We start from the raw sequence: 21,532 nt of genomic DNA on the forward strand, positions 1-21,532 counted from the left end.
AATCTGATGAGGCAGATTAGGATTTAAAATTGCAGATTTATTTTATCTGGATATTTAAAAAGTGCCTAAAAGGACTGGGTGGGAACGTATATTAAAATGAATTCATCTCATGAATAAACTAATGCCATTATGAATGATCCTTACCACAACAGCTTATAAAGAATACTAAATACCAAAGTCTTTGATCCTATTTATACCCTCTATAGCCTAAAGCCCTTATTGAAAGCTTGGGTAAAAAGGATATGCCTTTTAGGGATCCCAGAATGTCAACAAATTCATACTCTGCTCTGGTTGACACTACAAACTTACGTTGGTATAGCTAAGTTGCTCCGGGGTGTAGAAAATCATGCCCTTGAGTGACACAGTTATACCCAGTGTAGACAATGCTATCTCAATGAGAGGGCTTCTCCCATCAACATAGCTACCACCTCTTGGGGAGGTAGAGTACCTACACCAATTGGAGAAGTTCTCCTGTCAACGTAGGTAACATCTTCACTAAGCACTACAGGAGCTCTGTTGCAGCGCTGTAAATGTAGACTGCCTCTGTTGGACCAATGGAGTATGCAAGTTCAAAAGTTGAATGCCATTAACTGAAAACACCTCCTTATTGCCCCCTCACACTTAGACAAGAGGTGTCATCTTTATCACCCATGTGAATGTATAACAAAACAAAATATCCTTTTTTTTTTTTAACTTTATCAGGAAAACTTTTTATAAAGTATTAAACTTAATTTCTGAATTGACAATTAAGTTTGAGTTGGCAATTTTGTTTTGACACACATTCAAACTGTATTCAGTGTTTCAATGTACATCATCAGACTGTCAATCTGTCAACAGTTAAGATTTTCCTTTTCAGAAGGGCAAATTGAGAATGGAATTGGAATTTGACCAGGACATGATTAGTAGATTAATTCTACTTTACATTTAAAAACAAACAGACTAACTCTACTTCACATTTTAAAACCAAATTCTACTAAAGAAGTGTGTTGCTATGATATAAATAGTTACCTAAATACAGAGTTTGTTGAAGTGTTAAACCTGATTTTGGGCTACCCTGTACTCTGGTGTAGAGAAGTATTTCCCTCATTTGGATTCAAAGATGTGCTTCCTATTTGTGTAACCAAACAAAAAAACGCTCACCCCCCACCATGTCCAGTAGATGCAAAAATCTATGATCCACTTACTGTATTCTGCTGTTGTTTCAGTGAAATACTTCTACCTAGATTTTAGGTGATGCTGGTGATAGTTCTAACTGAACTACTTGAATTTGACAGGTAGAGTACGTAAAATGACCTAACCTGGACATTTAAATTTAAGACAAGTTTTGATTAAAAAAAATAATAATTCAGTTAAGAGAGCTAAGGAGATAATTCCAATAAAAGGATTAATATAAATGAACTGTAAAATATTAACTGAGGTATAATTATTTGGTATGTGTGGGTTGTTTTGGTTTTGTTGATTTCTTTTGTTTTTTCAAAAGACAGCAATTTTAGGAGTAAATGAGTGTTTCACAAGAAAAGGCTGACAACCGGAAGAGGTGAAAAAGTAGACATTTCACGGATGAGAAGAGGGCAAGCAAAGAGAAACAAGCATGGGGAACATATAGGGAGGAAAGGAAAGGTAGAGAAATAAGGAGACACCCAAAAATATTCATCCTGCAAGGATTAGCATCTTTTGTGAAAGTCAGGTATCATGGGCCCCAGAAAAACCTTTATTTAGACATTGCAGGTGGAAGGAATATAGTGAACCTTAAACTAACTTTCCTTAGCAAGGAAAACCTGGAAAACAAAGAAAGGAAGAAGACTGGGAAGGTGATAAAGAAGAAAAGAAATAGGGTGGGTTTTTTGATCAGTATTTCCAGCTTATCACCAGTCTTCAAAGACTTTATGAGGAAAAAAACACTGGATTCAACACTGTACTTAAATTTGAAATTCAAAAATTTCAGTAAATTCATTTAACATAATCTCTCCCCTGCCCCGCCCCCAATCAAATTTTTCTGTCTGAATTAGGGGTCAGGTACAGTATTTAAATAAATTCTACCTGTATTCTGTCATAGAAGAACCAAAGAATATACATGCATAGTGCAGAAATTTAACACACTCTACTGGGTAGGTAATAAAAAACAAACAAACATCTTGGGTATGTTTTGTCTTGAATTAGATTAAAATTCAGAAGTGGGCTTCTTAAGATAACTTAAAAATTTAATTTGCAGTAACAGAAAATGGAGAAATGGGATCTATGGGGCTGGAGATAATAAGTTGTTGGCTTCACAGAGGCACTCTTAGGCCATGTCTACAATTACTGGGGATCGATGATGCTGTGATCAATTTAGAAGGGGTCAATTTAGTGAGTCTAGTGAAGACCCGCTAAATCGACTGCAGAGCACTCTCAGGTACCCCACTGGAACGAGAAGATTAAGGTAAGTCACCAGGAGAGCATCTCCCGACAACTCAGCATGGTGTAGACACCGCAGTAAGTCAACCTAAGCTATGTCAACTGCAGCTACATTATTCACTTAGCTGGAGTAGCGTAACTTAGGTCTACTTACCACAGTAGTGTAGACAAGGCCTTAGAGAGGGCAACAAGACTGGGGAGGAGCTATGAGATGCTGGGAAGGTGGGGAGTGGATATTGTCAGAACTTGGGAGCTCCAGAAGAAATCAGAGGATCAAACACTGATAGACTAAAGCTGCAGAGAATAGAAGGCAGATTTTGGTGTCTAGTTAGGGAGAGACTAGCTATGGGGTAAGACTGCAATATCCAAATATAACTTTAACTTTATTAAGCTTGGCATTTTTTAAAAATTCAGTGAATATGGTTTTGGAGCTTACAGTTATAAAATAATGCTCAACCAGAGCTTGATTAGGAGACTGGTTGTACAACAGTCTGGAAGATCAGTGTTCGGGACTGAAAGTCTGAGACCTCTTCGGTCAACTGAAGCTACAGCATGAATGGTGTGACAATTTCAGTCTTCCAAACGAACAGAGCTGCAACTTCAGTTACCCTCTAACTTCCTCCACTGCGTGGTTACACAGATTTACAGCTATAAAAAAAGCTTCATGCCCTTGCTAGTTGGCAGAGCATCCTCTAGTTTTGAGACACCGAGAACTAAATTACAGCAGAAACAAAATGAAAACCAAAACAAAGAGATTATAAAAGCATTAAACTTTGTTTCCCTCATCCAGTGCCCTGGATAAAGTTGCATAAAATATACAAAGTGCCATGCTTGGACACCTAAAATAGTAAGAAAATAATACCCTTGTAACACTTTCTGTCCTTTTTATTGGTGTGGTTTTTTTTTAGTGGTATAAAAACCTGCAGTGTTTGGTATTTTAATAAGATTAAAAAAGCCACCAAGTTAAATGTCTCTAAAACAGTGGTTCGCAAATCGTAGCCCATTCACCATCTGTGGTCTTTAGAACCACTGCTTGCAGAATAAAGTTTTCTGTTGTGGTGGTGTTTGCAGAATAAAACTGCTGCTCTAAACAGATTTCTTTCTTTGAGACCAAACGATTCTCCATATTCCATTTGCTCTGTAGATCCAAATTTGGATAAATTCTTTGTCCTCTTATTTACAGACCAACATAGTAGGTGTCCACATATTAAAATGTTTATATTAAATAAAATAAATGTCTCTAACCAAAATAACCCAGATGCACTGTGTTGTGGTGGTGTGTCTTGCTCTAATAAGTAATTTTGCTTCAGATTACCTGCTTATTTTTGTGTATGCTTCTTTATTGCAAAGAGTTTGGTGTCTATAGTGCCATCACATAACAGAAAGCTTCACTAATCTTTTGATCAGTACTTTGATGTATCTTAGCTGTGAAGTCAGTGTGACAGTATGTTAAGTCTCATAAGACTTTTTAAATATAATGCATAGTCTTTCTGTCAAATCAGTGTTGTACATGTTGTTTTGTGAATGTCCATTTTGCATGTCTGTTTCATTCTGTCTTCACTCATATAGGTTCTGGTTCTCCAAACAATTCTGATGATGATGATCAAAAAATGAATAATTTTATAGAAAAGGGTACAGTATTTTTATTTTAACAGCATTATTTATTTTGTTCAGTTCATCCTTTTAGTACATTTATAGTTTTTGACATTTTTTGTTAAAATATTATTTACAGTGAAGACCAAAGGCAGAAAATTTTCCAAGATGGTAGCCAATGATATAGGTAGGAACTAGAAAAATTCTGCTTTCTTCCTAATTTAGTGCCTTACTCTATGCAACACTAACCCAACAGCAAAAAATTTCAAATTGTAGTGTATTATTTAGTTCTTAATCTATCTTTCCCTGTGCTAAATGGTAATCCTTTGGGCTGCTTCTGTGCTAAATATATTGGGCACAATGATTAACAAAATCAAGGAGAAATGGTGTTTTAATACTTTAATTTATATGATGTGCACCTTCCTATTTATTTGGGAGAAGAGGTTCTACTTTATTCTGAAATATTAGAAGGGTTCAGTCTATGCAAATTGCAACATACTATTACATTTGTTGTGGTGCAGTATACTTTAGAAACTGTTGCTGATTTACTTCCTTGTAAATGTTACACCCATATCCATAAGGCCTAGTTTTCCCTACAAGTTTTCAAAATAGTGGTAGGATTGCATTTTCCTTCAGCATAAAAAGGAACGAGAGCTATATATATACCTATCCTCATTATCAATACTATAACCCAGAGCGGTATATGCTAGCGGTATCCAGCCATAATATGAGAAGTCACCAGTCTATAAATTCTTTTAAATAAAAGTTGCAATTAAAAATGGTTTGAATTATGTTGTATGCAAGCTAAGAAATGAACCCTTTTATGGTCAGAATGGAAATATGATGGATTGATTATCTAACACATGGTCAGTAAGGAAATAAGGCAAATGGGTATTTGGTGTATTCTGGGAAAAGGTCTCTTCATTTTTCTAATTTATTCTTATTTCAGCATTAGTACTTTAAGATTTTTATTTGTTGTATCTACATTGTATGGTAGCAATAAGATTTAGTTATATTCCTTTGGAGATATTTTATTACAAAGATTTAATCTGTGTTGTTATGTATGACAAGATTGTTTGGTATACCTCTAATGTCTTTTAGAATATAAGTATACTTCATAGAAAGAATAACTAATAGTGTAGTAATAATTATTTACCACAGATAAAGAAATTGTTGAGACAATGAGTGAAAGTAAGTTTGAAAGTGACAATCCAGAATGACATGTCCAACTTCCACCATAGGATTTTGGTACCTCACTATCACATTTACGATCTTTTCTGGACCTCTTTCATAAAGTAATATCCACAAACCTAGTCCTGCGGAGACAAAAGTGGCTGGTGAGGAATTCTAATGCTTGCTGGCTGGCAAATGACTAGCTATTGTAGTTTAATAGTTAGGGTCCCAGATAGACTCATTAGCTATCTTAATTGTGAGTGCTAAGCACCAAAAAGTTTGAACCCTCTATACACAAGAATCTGTTCCATTACCGGTATTTTATGAGTAATCTATGAACATAGGTTCCATTACCTCTATCATAGAGGTATTTTATGAGTAATCTACAAACAGCAGAATTTGCTGAATAAGGTATAAGACTAGCAGTTGAGATAATTGGATTTTTATTGGCTCTGATTTATAGTTTGACCTTTGGCAACTCACAACTTTTTCTGCACCTGAATGGAACAAAGGGAGACCAACAAGTAATGGCAGTGCAGCAACTAAAGGGAAAAATATAGCACTCAAAATTCAGAGTTGTATGAATGTTGATGTGAGGAGGTTGTGCAGTCTGCTTACCCTGTCCCACATATGGAGACTGTAAGAAATGCCTCTCAAGCTAGTAAAAAGACTCTATACCAGAGACAGCAGGAAGGTGGAAAGAGGATGTATTTTTGTCCCAATCCTGATTGGAGAGCTGGCCACAATAATAAAAGCATCAGATGTAACAGGATCTCTCTGTTCTGAACATCCCAGGACTGAAATAAGAAGGGTGTTGGAAGTCAGTTTTATAACACAACGGTAGAGTAATCTGACACAGCTTGCAAAATTTTACCTGATGGTTTTACATGTTATCTTTGCCTGGTAGAGAGGTAAATCGTCTTCCTCTTAAGTGTTCCAAAAAGAGTGTTCTTTTCTATATTTTAATAAAATGACCTATATTATGCAAAAAATTGCTTTTAGTTATGTTAATTGTTGACCAGGCTGTCTGAGCTGTTTAACTTGACTCTGATGTTGTAATTTCTACTGTGTCATCACTATATTGCAGCATTATTGTATTAATAAAACAAATCAGTGATAATTATACAGAATTATACACATCTGTTCCATTCTAAAGTCTTTCTAAGGGAATAGAATAGTGTCTTGAATTTGCTTCACAACTCAAATAACGTTCTAGAACAAGTTTGAAAGAATTGCATCTTTCAGGAAGAAAGTGATATGCAGAGTTAACTTGAGCCTGATGTTAACTATGTGTAATATATCCTTTAATTAAGGCTACAATTTTGTCATGAATGTCGTGGAAGTCACAGAATCTGTGACTTCCAAAGACCTCCATGTCTTCAGCCCGGCGGTTGGGAGCTGCAGAGTTGTGCCGCCTCCCACAGCTGCAGGGAGCTGTGAGGTATCCTCACCGTCTGAGGCAACCGGCCACCATGGTCAGCGGGGGTACACCAAAGTTCCCAGCCACTGCGGGCAGTGGGGGTACCCCCAAAGCTCCCAGCCACCATAGGAGGGGGTTAGCCTGGCAACTCACCGCTGCTAGCGGGCAGGGGGACCCTGGCAGCTCCCCAGTCATTGCCATGGGAGAGCAGGGGGACCCCTGATGCTGGGGAGCAGGCAGGGGACCCTGAGGCTCCCCTCCGCCACTGGAGCCCAGGGCTCCCAGCCACCCTGCAGCTGCCCAGTCCCTTCCCATTTTTATCATGGATATTTTTAGGAAAAGTCAGGGGCAATAAAGAAAAGTTCACAGAAGTCTATGACCTGTCCCTGACTTTTCCTAAAAATATCCATGACAAAATCTTTGCTTTACATATAGTCCATGAACTCCACATTGTAACTTGAAATTTCTGCTATCAGTTGAATAAACTGTACAATCATTGAAAATTTTGTCATCTCACTCATAATTATTTACTAGGGTTGTGAGTAGACAGCTGTCCTACTAATAATGTAGGAGCCCAGTGAATCTATCTAGAAGAATTAGAAAATGCCCATCTTCATGGTTCTTATGTTGCCACTATGAATAGGATTGTTGTGTAATTTTACATTTGAAATGTATTAAGGAGTGATCTCTTGAAGTCGGTGAAAACAAAAATACTTTTTTGCATTGCCGTTTACTGTACATTGTATGTGGCATGTTTATGTTGCATGGCTGTTTTGTGAGCTTATGGTGCTACTTTAATCTCTTCCCTTTCTCTGTCATATTACAGAATGTCACTGTCTCTTGTCATTATTTGACATTAATAATTGCATGTTTTATCTCTTCATTGTTTCAAAATGAATTGTGATCAGTTGGATACAGATTGGGATATTTTGTAAAACGTGTGCCATCTATTGTTACCAATTTTATTGATCTATTGTAAAACAAATCATTTCACTTTATTAACTGTATAATCAGATGGGACTTGTCTTGTGGTGTGACTGCAGTTCATTGCATTGCCACACAAGGAACTCTGAATTCCAAAATAAGCTTCTGGAATTCTTTGTCCCCAACCTGTTGAGGACTTAGCCCATCAGACAGGCTACTCTTGGATATTAGATAAGGTGAAGGTACCCACACTTCCCATTGCTCTAACTTGCAAAGTATTATTTTCATAGGAAGATATTAATCTTGTCCTTGTGTTCAGTTACCTGCTGCCATCATGGCAGCAATTAAGGGCAAGGAGGTGTCATTCATGAAAGGATAATTGAAAATCTAGCTCCCACCTAACTGAAGAGAAAAATAGATACTATTCCAGTGGCAGGACCATAAGGAATTGTCTCCCTAAAGAAAATTTATAGATGTCTAAATCTTAAAATTGGGGCTGTCAAGCAATTAAAAAACTTAATTGTGATTAATCATGCTTTTAAACAATAATAGAATACCATTCATTTAAATATTTTTGGATGTTTTCTACATTTTCAAATATATTGATTTCAATTACAACACAGATTACAAAGTGTACAGTGCTTACTTTATATTTTTTATTACAAATATTTGCACTGTAAAAAACGAAAAAAAAGTATTTTTCAATTCACCTAATGCAAGTACTCTGTAGTTCAATCTCTTTATCGTGAAAGTTGAACTTACAAACGTAGAATTAGGTACAAAAAAATAACTGCACTGAAAAATAAAAAAATGTAAAACTTTAGAGCTTACAAGTCCACTCAGTCCTACTTCAGCCAATTGCTCAGACAAACAAGTTTGGTTACAATTTGCAGGAGATAATGTTGCCCGCTTCTTGTTTACGTCACCTGAAAGTGAGAACAGGTGTTCACATGGCACTGTTGTAGCTGGCGTTGCAAGATATTTACATGACAGATGCGCTAAAGATTCATGCTTCAGCCACCATTCCAGAGGACATGCATCCATGCTGATGACAGGTTCTGCTCGATAACCATCCAAAGCAGAGCGGACCTACGCATGTTCATTTTCATCATCTGAATCAGATGCCACCAGCAGAAGATTGATTTTCTTTTTTGGTGGTTTGGGTTTGGTATTTTCCACATCGGAGTGTTGCTCTTTCAAGTTTTCTGAAAGCATACTCCACACCTCGTCCTTCTCAGATTTTGGATGGCACTTTGGTTTCTTAAATCTTGGGTCGAGTCCTGTAGCTATTTATAGACATCTCACATTGGTACCTTCTTCGTGTTTTGTCAAATCTGCTGTGAAAGTGTTCGGAAAATGAACGTTTGCTGGGTCATCAGCTGAGACTGCTATAACATGAAATATATGGCAGAATGCAGGTAAAACAGAACTGGAGACATACTATTCTCCCCTTAGGAGTTCAGTCACAAATTTAATTAACATATTATGTTTTTAACAAGCATCATCAGCATGGAAGCATGTCCTCTGGATGGTGGCCAAAGCATGAAGGAGCATACAAAGGTTTAGCATATCTGGCACGTAAATACCTTGCAACGCCGACTACAAAAGTGCCACATGAATGCCTGTTCTCACTTTCAGCTGACGTAAATAAGAAGCAGGCAGCAGTATCTCCAGTAAATATAAAAAAACTTGTTTGTCTTAGCGATTGGCTGAACAAGAAGTAGGACTGAGTGGACTTGTAGGCTCTATAAAGCTTTACATTGTTTTATTTTATTTTTTAGTGCAGTTATGTAACACAAAAAAAATCTACATTTGTAAGTTACACTTTCACGATAAAGAGATTGCACTACAGTACTTGTATGAGGTGAACTGAAAAATACTATTTCTTTTATCATTTTTACAGTGCAAATATTTGTAATAAAAATAATATAAAGTGAGCACTGTAACTTTGTATTCTGTGTTGTAATAGAAATCAATATGAAATCAATTTGAAAATGTAGAAAAACATCCAAAATATTTAAGAAATTTCTATTGGTATTCTGTTTAACAGTGTGATTAATCACGATTAATTTTTTTGAGTGAATTGAATGAGTTAACTGCGATTAATCGACAGCCCTACTTAAAACAAACCTTTCTCCTTTTAATCATTTTATTGAAGATATGTGCTTATCTAAAGCTTCTTCATTCCTACAGATTAATATCTGTAGCAACAAATTGATGTCAGAGTTAGAATTATTGGTTTGTTACAAGATCAAGAAAAATCTTGCCTAAACACACACACCTGCAGTGTTAGCACAAAGAATATAAAATAAACTGGAGTCACGAAGTCACCATTCCAAATTTACCAGATGTATTCTAGTTATCTAGTCTTTTGATGATTTTAGTAACACTCCTAGGACTATTCAGGAATGAACATGACTCAGACACCAAAGCACAGACAATATCTCTTTCTGTAGGCTCATTATTATAGCCAAACTTTCATTTGAATTGTATGAAAAGCTAACTATGGAGCAATGGTCTCAAGTTGCAGTGCGGGGGGTCTAGGTTGGATATTAGGAAACACTATTTCACGAGGAGGGTGGTGAAGCACTGGAATGGGTTACCAAGGGAGGTGGTGGAACCTCCATCCTTAGAGGTTTTTAAGGCCCAGCTCGACAAAGCCCTGGCTGGAATGATTCAGTTGGGGTTGGTCCTGCTTTGAGTAGGGGGTTGGACTAAACATCCTGAGGTCTCTTCCAAACCTAATCTTCTATGGAATAATTATAATGCTCTTATATTTATATAGCTCTCTTTATCCAGATGGAGCCCAAATACTTAACATGGTTTAATAGCTACTTCTACAAACTATACTACAGGAAATACTTTGACCACTGCTCAAAACAACCACATGTGCAGTGAGGCATGGTAAATATTTGCTACTACACAACAGTGCACATACATCTCATGTGGCCTTTAGAGCTTTTACTGCTGAATTAGTTAAATCTGCTATGCCTCATTTTTAAATAATGATCAAAATTTACCCAGCCACGGAAGGTTTTCTTAAGGTTGACCTGTGTTACAACCAGTAGAGCATTTTTTATAAAATTCCCTAATAGAGACAATCTTAGAGGGAGCTCCTCTGCACAACAAATTTCATACTATGCACACAATATAATATGTACAAAAAGGAGATAAGATACATAGACCAAATGTTTTCTGTTTAGCTGAGTGAGAAATAAAAACAAATGATCAGTATTCTAGTGAGTGATGCAGGTTAAAAGCTTAACAACCAATGAAAAATAAGATGGTTTTCCCATTTTTTCTCATTAATTAAAACTATGAAGTATTTTCTGTTTATACGCAAGGTGACACTATTTTTATTTAACCTTTAATAATTATTCACATTTCTTACTTTGTGCTTTCCTAACTTGTTCAACATACTGTCCACACTATTAGATATTTTGAAATGTTATGCTGTGAACAGACTATATATTTTAAGCACCTTGTGATCTCTCCCTCAGCAATCATCTCTGCAATAATTATCTTCCCTTTAAATATGTTTTATCTACTTGTATTAATAAAACAAATACATTTTCATTTTGTAGAGTAGATGTTTCTTTTCCTTAATAAACTAATGTGCAGCAGAATCATCTTGAAACTTATTTTTATCAACCATGATACGGAATTCTAGATTTTTATTGCCTTGATGTTTTTTAAAAAGGAGGGATGTGGATCTTAGAATCTAAGACCCATCAAATTTTCATGTACTCCAGATCACCTGTGAATTGGATTTTATCTCTTGTGCCAATTTCAGCCTTTATTTTTAAACTCCTTGGAATATTGCTATGAATTGTTTAGTGTTTCAGAATTTGTATGTCTAGAGTGACATTTCTTTCAGATTGGCAGGAGTTGTAGACCAAGCTGGATGAGCAAGCATCTCAGAGAGGTGATTAAGAAAAAGCAGAAAGCATACAGGGAGTGGAAGATGGGAGGGATCAGCAAGGGAAGCTACCTTATTGAGGTCAGAACATGTAGGGATAAAGTGAGACAGGCTAAAAGTCAAGTAGAGTTGGACCTTGCAAAGGGAATTAAAACCAATAGTAAAAGGTTCTATAGCCATATAAATAAGAAGAAAACAAAGAAAGAAGTGGGACCGCTAAACACTGAGGGTGGAGTGGAGGTCAAAGATAATCTAGGCGTGGCCCAATATCTAAACAAATACTTTGCCTCAGTCTTTAATAAGGCTAAAGAGGATCTTAGGGATAATGGTAGCATGACAAATGGGAATGAGGATATGGAGGTAGATATTACCATATCTGAGGTAGAAGCGAAACTCAAACAGCTTAATGGGACTAAATCGGGGGGCCCAGTTAATCTTCATCCAAGAATATTAAAGGAATTGGCACATGAAATTGCAAGCCCATTAGCAAGAATTTTTAATGAATCTGTAAACTCAGGGGTTGTACCGTTTGATTGGAGAACTGCTAAAATAGTTCCTATTTTTAAGAAAGGAAAAAAAAGTGATCCGGGTAACTACAGGCCTGTTAGTTAGACATCTGTAGTATGCAAGGTCTTGGAAAAAATTTTGAAGGAGAAAGTAGTTAAGGACATTGAGGTCAATGGTAATTGGGACACAATACATGGCTTTACAAAAGGTAGATCGTGCCAAACCAATCTGATCTCCTTCTTTGAGAAAGTAACAGATTTTTTAGACAAAGGAAACGCAGTGGATCTAATTTACCTAGATTTCAGTAAGGCGTTTGATAACATGCCACATAGGGAATTATTAGTTAAATTGGAAAAGATGGGGATCAATATGAAAATTGAAAGGTGGATAAGGAACTGGTTAACAGGGAGACTACAGTGGGTCCTACTGAAAGGTGAACTGTCAGGCTGGAGGGAGGTTACCAGTGGAGTTCCTCAGGGATCAGTTTTGGGACCAATCTTATTTAATCTTTTTATTACTGACCTCGGCACAAAAAGTGGGAGTGTGCTAATAAAGTTTGCGGATGACACAAAGCTGGGAGGTATTGCCAATTTAGAGAAGGACTGGGAAATCATACAGGAAGATTTGGATGACTTTGTAAACTGGAGTAATAGTAATAGGATGAAATTTAATAGTGAGAAGTGTAAGGTCATGCATTTAGGGATTAATAACAAGAATTTTAGTTATAAGCTGGGGACGCATCAATTAGAAGTAATGGAGGAGGAGAAGGACCTTGGAGTATTGGTTGATCATAGGAGGACTATGAGCCGCCAATGTGATATGGCCGGGAAAAAAGCTAATGCGGTCTTGGGATGCATCAGGCGAGGTATTTCCAGTAGAGATAGGGAGGTTTTAGTACCGTTATACAAGGCACTGGTGAGACCTCACCTGGAATACTGTGTGCAATTCTGGTCTCCCATGTTTAAGAAGGATGAATTCAAACTGGAACAGGTACAGGGAAAGGCTACTAGGATGATCTGAGGAATGGAAAATTTGTCTTATGAAAGGAGACTCAAGGAGCTTGGCTTGTTTAGCCTAACCAAAAGAAGGTTGAGGGGAGATATGATTGCTCTCTATAAATATATCAGAGGGATAAACACCGGAGAGGAAGAGGAATTATTTAAGCTCAGTACCAACGTGGACACAAGAACAAATGGATATAAACTGGCCATCAGGAAGTTTAGACTTGAAATTAGACAAAGGTTTCTAACCATCAGAGGAGTAAAGTTCTGGAATAGCCTTCCAAGGGAAGCAGTGGAGGCAAAAGATCTATCTGGCTTCAAGATTAAACTCGATAAGTTTATGGAGGAGATGGTATGATGGGATAACACGATTTTGGCAATTAATTGATCTTTAACTATTCATGGTAAATAGGCCCAATGGCCTGTGATGGGATGTTAGATGGGGTGGGATCTGAGTTACTACAGAAAATTCTTTCCTGGGTATCTGGCTGGTGAGTCTTGCCCATATGCTCAGGGTTCAGCTGATGATAATTGGGACTTCTACTAGAATATACTAAATTTTTAAATCTGAGACTTTTTCATATGGAAACAAAATTCAGAAGGATAAAACTGAATGGTATTGTACCCTGCAAGAGTAGGGAGCTCACACATGCATCATCGGTGTGGGTGCAAAAAATGAACACTTATTTAATTTCAACAAAGATGACAAGTGAGAATTAGCTGTTTTTCAGCAAAGGGAATTCGGGGAATTGTGGGGGAAGAGTCTGTCTATCTGCGGATTCTAAACATTTCTTTTAGGTAGGGAATTATTTTCCCTATTGAGGGCTTGTCTACGTGGTGCATTAGTCTGCAGTAACTGGAATATAAATTGTAATTTGCAATACCATGATGTGCACTAACTGGTCCGTGTGGACCCTATTGGCATGCACTAAAAGTTCCCCAGTGTACACATTAATGCACACTAGGGAACTTTTAGTGCCCACCAGCAGGGTACACACATGCCAGTTAGTGAATGACATGCTAGTGTGTATTAGAATTTGCACATCAGCTAGTACAGACAAGCCTTAAGGGATTTACCAAAGGTAACACATCAAGCTGGGAATTAAATCCAAATCTCCTGAGTCCCAGTCCTGTGCCTAAGACACATCACCTTTCTGATCACAAGAAAGACAAAAGTGTGATAATTAATTGTTCAAGTAGCAGTTAGTTATAACTTGAGTATTTTAGTTGTGTACTTGCTTTATAAATGGACTGAATGTAATCACTGTTTTCTATAAGTAAAATTTCACCATGTTGTTAGTTTAATTTTCACTTTATCATTACAAGGCTGATAGATAGTTCTGAACAACATTAGAACACTTATAAAAATCAGGTTTTGTTATGTAGCTCTATGAATCCCTAAATGAGTGGTTTTAAAAATCTATGCGTTGTATTGCTTGTGGTGATAAGAGAGAATTAATGGTTGTCTTATTTCTTTCGAAGAAACTTTTTGTGAAGGGAAATTTATTTACTGTTATGGAACTGCAGGCTCTTTAGTTGCTCTGTGTTGTGTTTAAGGTTTTACAGTCTTTATAGTTGTAGGCTTTTAAATTATGTTACATATGAAGACAATATGTGTGAATGACTGTCAAAATTTGACACAAGTTGAGGAATTGGATAGTTCAGCTGTCACACATGGTTGCACCTTTTTATTACTTTGTTTTACATTCCTGGTATCTTAATTTTGCAATGTTTCAGTGTCCATAAAAAGAGCAATTTTCTGTCTACATGTTGGTAGTGCACCACTCACTGTGACATCTAGCAATATCGCCCTAACTGTTCCAGAAATGGATTTTTAATGAGGCTTGCTTTTTTCATTAAAAAAAAAAAATGCTACCTTGTCTTCTACAAGGTAACCCACTGTTGGATCCTAGCTATGCTTGAGTTAGAAAAACATCTTAACAACTGAAGTAATTTAAAAAACTCTCTAAAAGGCATTTCTTTAGAACTACTTTTAGGTTTTCCTTAAATTTACAGTATTTAAATCTGTATTAAATCTGTGATGTATTAAACATTTGGAAAATGGCAATCTGTTAATAAAAAGGCCAACACTATCATATTTCTTTTAAAGATATATTTTATTTTTCAGCAAAGATGTCCAGAAAGTTAAGTTTGCCAACTGAACTAAAGCCTGATTTAGGTAAGTTCAAAAATAAAGGTTGACCCATATTGCAACTGTGTTTTATAGGAAGAGTAAATTTCCATAAAGTAAGAATCCAAAATATGTGTTTAAATAGACATGTAAAATCTCAGTTGTTGTCATCCTAATGTAAGCACACAGATTTGTGCGTAGTTGTTAAATTTTTATCTGACTTTTTGAGGCTGCTGTAATTCTTATGTCAGTTACCTTGTGATGTCAGGAATGTTACAAGAGGAATATTACCAGAAAAATGTCTTGTCTGTTTGGAACCACATAACAGGGAAAATGAAGTTTTACAGACCTCCCAGGAGATTTTAATTAAGGTCCTATTCTGCAAACAGTTACACTTGTAGTTGACTACAACCAGGCTACTAACATGTTGAAAGCTAACATGTGTAGAGCTAAGTTGATGTATAACTGTTATAAGAAAATGTTATTTTAGGATTTTGTTGAGACATAGTACAGTAATTTCATAGTAAACATTCTAGTTGTACAGCTTGCATATTAAAGTTTAGAAACACAAATGATCATTCAGTTGCATAATTAAAGAGGCTTAAAATAAGCATATTTTTTCAGCACATTGTTACATCTTTCTTGAATATTAAATCCACAAATATAGATTTAATTTTATATCTGTCACAACAATCCTATTTTGCTCAGAAAAAGAAACTGGAGAATTCTTATATAATGCACACAAGAAAGGTACATGCAAATCAAAAGTCAAAGGGACAGAATTCAAGAAGTCATTTGCAACCCCCAGTTTCAGTGAGTTACCAGAATTTTGGTTAGCTTCTCTTACGCTTGGTAATGGGTCAATTCAGTTTTATCTTCAATATGCAGCTCAGTTGGAGACCGTATAATTAAGGCACTTCTATTAAAAAAAAAAAAAATTGACTGCTTTTAAGCTGATTTTCCAAGATTCTTGTTAATGACAGGAAAATATAATCTGTAGCTAATCATGTCTACAAATTACTAAATTTGGGTATTACCGATATTTAACTGGAAAAACCCTTGATTTATTTTCTTCCCCAGTAAATATTAAAATCTTAAAAAGAATCTTTTTGATGAGGGTGCTATGATCAGTAGCTGAAGTTAGCAGAACAAATGATTCATCATGTATTACACTTTATTTTCGCTGGATATATGACTCTGTACCATATTTTCTTACTATAATGCAGAAAGTAGTAACTTTTCAGATAAAGCACAGTTACCTAGGAGATTTTCTCTCAGTAGGGAAAACAATGTAGCCCATTAATGAAATGGCTCATTATGCTGTGCAGTAATGCTTTTATGAATAAATTACATAAAAGTAAATTCTGTTGGTTAAACCTCAATCCTGCTAGTGCACAGAGCTTCCAACTGTATCTGTGTACCAGTGAGGGCTTAAAACTAGCATAATCCAGGCCTAAACAAAGCCATAGTGTAAATTACACCGTATTTTCAGTGATAAATTTGATTTGCCTTTTAGTAAAAGCATTGGGAGATGCAAACTGAAAGAGAGTGATTTGTCAGGAATTTAAAAATCACACTGATGCTTGAGTACAAAAGAGAATCTCTAAAAATGTTGACCCCTGTGGTATTTACAATGTGTGCAGCTGGTAACACATGCAGACGCAGATGTTGGTAGCATTTCCATTATAATAGCCTATTTTTAAGGAGTTGCACAGTAACTTTGAATTAAATTAAAACAAAATTACTTTGTGCTTATGATTTGAATTCCCTTTCATGGAGCTACTTTGTGCTCAACCTTCTTTTAGTCCAGGGATGACTGCCGGAAAAGCTTATCAATGTCACTTTCTATAGCACTCCAGAAGAAAATCTTCAACTACCCAATTTCTTTGTTTTTGAACATTACCACCAAAGAACTTTAGGTTTTTTAAGTGACCTATGCCAGAAGTTCAGGCTAATGTGAATAGCCAGTGAGTCCTCCTTCCATCAATCTCCTAAAGTCAGAGAACAGGACAAGCTATTTATCACAATGGTATGTGGGTCCCTTTACAAGCTTAAACTGAGATGTTTGTCTCTTACTAAGATAATAAAAGGCTTTTACTGTTTGATAAATGACTGTCTTTTTGTCCCATGCAAAAGATGAACACACACAATGACCATCCAGGACAATTATATAGTGGCGTACTCTGCAGTTGAAGAGATTGTTGCAATTAGAATACAGCATGGAAAATGGGGTCGGTGGGCAGGAGAGGAAATGTAATTAGGGAAATATTTAGCAAAAGGAAGTAATCTATGGAGTGAAAATTACTACATGCTTGATTTTTAAAGAACTATCTTTACAAAATATGCTAAAAAATCCTAACTGTAGTTTATTTTGAAACTTTATGCTGTATTTTGCAGTGCTTTTTAATTAATGTAAACTTGTTTCAGATGTCAGAGACAACTCCTTCAGTCGATCCCGGAGTTCCAGTGTAACTAGCATCGATAAGGAATCCCGAGAAGCAATTTCTGCTCTTCATTTCTGTGAGACTTTCACACGGAAAGCAGATACATCACCTTCTCCATGTTTATGGGTTGGGACTACTCTGGGTACAGTGCTAGTCATTGTACTGAACCTACCCCCAGGAGGAGAACAAAGACTAAGTCAGCCAGTAATTGTTTCTCCCAGTGGTATGTACAAGACAAGAGATTTGCTGCATAACGTGGCTGGTATTCTGCATTATTATTCTTGAGGGGTTTTTAATGTTTTTTTCTCAATTATGTAATAATTCCATAAATAATTATACAGTGCTTCCTGTTTAAGTCAGGACAGTGTAGTGTTTTGGTATTCTAGAAAGTTGCTATGTCACTTGTGTGTTAGAGATAACCTGATTAGCAATTTTCCAAATCATTTAAGTCTGAACTGCAAATTTACAATCTGGTATAGGAATATCTGGTAAATGGGGACTGCTGTTTGTGTAGAAAGAATGACATTTGAGTAGCTCTACAGCAACACACACAGTGTTAACAGTATAACTAGAGGGAGACAGCAAGAGAAGAATATTGTTAGATGCCGCAATCTTTTTATTCACCTTGGTCTCAATGAAGTTCATATTAGATTTTCCCACTACAAAAAAGAATAAAAGTTGTTTGACTATAATGATTGAACCAGCTGGTACTATGTCCTAAGGACAACATTCTTCTCTCAGACCCATATGGCAGATTTCAGCTTTCCCCCTATGCTTTCTCTGCTTTCCCTCAATGCATAGAAACGATCATGACCTGCTCTTTCCTGGTCACACACCTTGTTCAACACCAGTGTCTTCGGGTCACTAGTTCAGCCCCTTTGCCTGTCTCAGCGTCCTTTCAGAACACTTGCCTGTGAATATCTGGCCTGGCTGCTTTTCTTTCCTCTATTTCAAGGGCCCTCTAGATCTCTTCAGAAAAATCCTGATTGATTATGTCTTCGATTTACAGGTTGGAAAAACCAAAAACTTATATTTAATCTGAGTAAATATAACATAACAATAGCTTTCAGTAACCATTATATTACTAGGAAGGAAGATGCAAGAGAGCCTGCTCGCTTATACCTAAACATGTCTAATTCAAAGAAGAAAACGCAGGTGGACACTTCTGACAGTTAATAGTATTCATCATAGATGGTATTAAACACAGTACAATTTATTGATGCTGTGTTTTGGAAAGCATAAATGCCTATGAGGAAAAGTGAAAGCTGTATATTTTTAATATCTAAGTTTAAACCACATGGGTTCCAGCTTGGTCCTCCTTTAAAAGCCTCAGCTGTTTCTTTGCACTTTCTTGTCAGTCTCTCTGATTCAGGAAAACATCCCTGTTTAGGAAGGTCGATGTGCTTAATTTCAAGTATATGCTTAATTTCCATTGTAGTCAATGGGACATATACACACACTTAAACTTAAGTCCATGCTCAAATGCTTTCCTGAATAGGGATGGTCTTAAGTAAAAGTTTAAATTTTTTTTTAATTAAATTAACTAACATTTTGGCCAATCTGAGTTTTACTGCAGAAGAGACCAGGCAAATCTGAAGGTTCTGTTTGGAAGGATGCCTTTTATGTTTGCCAGTTTTTTTAAAGACTATTATTATGTAGTTTGGAAGACAATTCAGGAAAATTATTTTAGATATCATGTCAAATTCTATATCCTAGGAACCATTTTGAGGCTAAAAGGGGCAATCCTGAGAATGGCTTTTCTGGACACTACGGGATCTTTAGTTCCACCAGCACGTGAACCGTGGAGAGAACACAATGTTTCTGAAGACAAAGATGAAAAGGATAAATCGAAAAAACGGCGGCCTGTCTCAGTGTCCCCCTCCTCTTCTTCTCAGGAAATCAGTGAAAACCAATATGCAGTGATATGTTCTGAAAAACAAGCAAAAGTTATCTCACTGCCATCACAGAACTGTATTCATAAACAAAACATAACAGAGACTTCTTTTGTTCTTCGTGGAGATATAGTGGCATTAAGTAATAGTAGCTGCCTTGCATGTTTCTGTGCCAATGGACATATTATGACTTTTAGGTAAGATCTATTTAATCATGATTTAAACATTAAAACGAGATAAATTATAGTTCCCTGCCACTTCCTATCCTGTCCCCCAATGCACCCTGTTTCCTCAATCCAGAGAAAAAACAAAAAATATATATTCAATGATGATAAACCTGTAGGAATAGTAACATCTTGGGGGTGGAGGGAATTTGGCGACTGGATAATATTGAACTTGAAATTTATTCCTATATGAATTAGGTTCAAGCTATAGTTTAGATGAATTTCTAACAAATAACGTAGGCTAAACTCCTCTAAAGTATAATATAAACATGTGGTGTTTAAGTTTTCACATATGAAATCCATAGTTTACTTTACTGATTTCATGATTTGTTACAAAACTTGTGTTACATATTGAAAGCCAAAATCTGATCTTCCTTATCCCTATCCCTTGTTTTGGTTTATTTTACATTTCCTTTTTCCCCTCAGTTTGTTCACTTATGTATTGATTGATTTTTTTTTTTTTGCTTTAATATTCTCAGGAATTACTTTCTTCCCAACAGTGCTTGCAGAAACATGCACTATTTGTTTAAAATATTGCACAGAAAGGAAAAAAAAATGCTCAAAGAACATTATTAAGGTTGCAAAGTCAAGCACTCGAGTTAGGAAATGCCAGAATTAAGGTTGCTCTTGTTGCTTTAATTTAGTCCCTTGTGTATGTATGCATTATGATGCAGTCTTTAATCACATCTTTGATGACATTACTTATCTCAGCGTGTCTGTGCACACGCGGCAAGTAACTCCCAATCCCTTCCTTTTTTTCCTCAAGGACTCCCAGTCCCAGTTCTCATATCCCAAGTCCAAGTCTTCTTGCTTAGACAGCCCCAGTGTCTTATGAGAATCCCAACTCCCAATCCCAGTTTCCTTACTCCCACTATCCTACAGTTCTACCCTTCCCCTCCCCTAGGCTCCTTGTCCCAATCTGCTGACCACATTTACCCTCCCCTGGATCTGGCCCTTGCCCTCCTCAGCATTGAAATCAAGGAACTTCATCCACCTGCCTGGGCCCCGCAGGAGGAGCATTGAGCGCACAAGAGAGACAGGCTCCTGCTTTCAATTCCGGTGCCCTGACCCAGGGTACCACCCAGCCACCAGCAGCTCAAGATACAGTTGTGGGGAAAGTCCTGCTCAGTGCAGATAAAATCTTCATAGATCTTAGTGCAAAGGTCTAGCAAGTCTCTGCTAAGCATGTCACACAAATTTTTAAAGGCTTATAAATTGGCTGATTTGCGGTAGATTTTTAATAATTATTAATAATGTTTATTACAGGAATGCATAAAGGCCAACGAAGAGTGGGATTGAGCTAATTCCCAATTCCCAGTCCAATTGAGCTAGCATACTAAACTGAACAGTGTCTGCACAGGCAACAGAACGGGGTAGCTGCCCTGAGCCCAGTCCCATCCAAGACCGTACGTAGGGACAGACTTGAGGCAGCTAGCCCATCCTGCTGCCTGTGCAGCCATGGCTACGCTACTGTTAGCGCGTGCGCCATCAGAACTTGCATGGGCCTGACTACCCAAGCTGGAAATTACACATCCTACTCCACTATAGACATACTCAGAGAGATGGCTGCCAGAATATTTTAACATGGGAAAAGAATGTTTTCCTTAGCCTCATTCTCAGAAACTGTTGAACCATTTTGGCTGAACTAATAAAAAACCAAAACCACACGGCCTGAGGCAGATACTTGGCATAGAAAGTTTCAGCTGAAATGGTTAAAATTTGGCAAAGATCTAAGTCAGTGGTTCTCAGCCAAGAGTATGTGTATCCCTGGGTGTAGGCAGTGGTCTTCTGGGAGTATTCAATTAATCTAGATCAGTGTTTCTCAACCTGGGGGTTGCAGCCCCATGGGGGGTCACAGCACGGGTTTAGAGGGATCACAAGTGCAGGACCAGCCTTAGGGGGTGGCAAGT

General features: G+C 36.9%; 1 protein-coding gene across 2 annotated transcripts in view; it reads left to right on the top strand.

The window, feature by feature from the left end:
* STXBP5 (syntaxin binding protein 5) overlaps positions 1 to 21,532 on the top strand; it is a 181,009-nt gene that overhangs the window by 144,316 nt on the left and 15,161 nt on the right. Inside the window, exons 20-24 of one of the 2 annotated variants that reach the window (XM_074948582.1) lie at positions 3,964 to 4,026; positions 4,127 to 4,174; positions 15,060 to 15,110; positions 17,490 to 17,729; positions 19,223 to 19,595. In XM_074948582.1, coding sequence (XP_074804683.1) covers positions 3,964 to 4,026; positions 4,127 to 4,174; positions 15,060 to 15,110; positions 17,490 to 17,729; positions 19,223 to 19,595 — 775 coding nt within the window. The remainder of the gene's footprint in view (positions 1 to 3,963; positions 4,027 to 4,126; positions 4,175 to 15,059; positions 15,111 to 17,489; positions 17,730 to 19,222; positions 19,596 to 21,532) is intronic. The other variant, XM_074948583.1, reaches the window with a different exon arrangement.

Source organism: Natator depressus, chromosome 3, assembly GCF_965152275.1.
Source record: "Natator depressus isolate rNatDep1 chromosome 3, rNatDep2.hap1, whole genome shotgun sequence".
In the NCBI taxonomy this organism is placed as follows: domain Eukaryota; kingdom Metazoa; phylum Chordata; order Testudines; family Cheloniidae; genus Natator; species Natator depressus.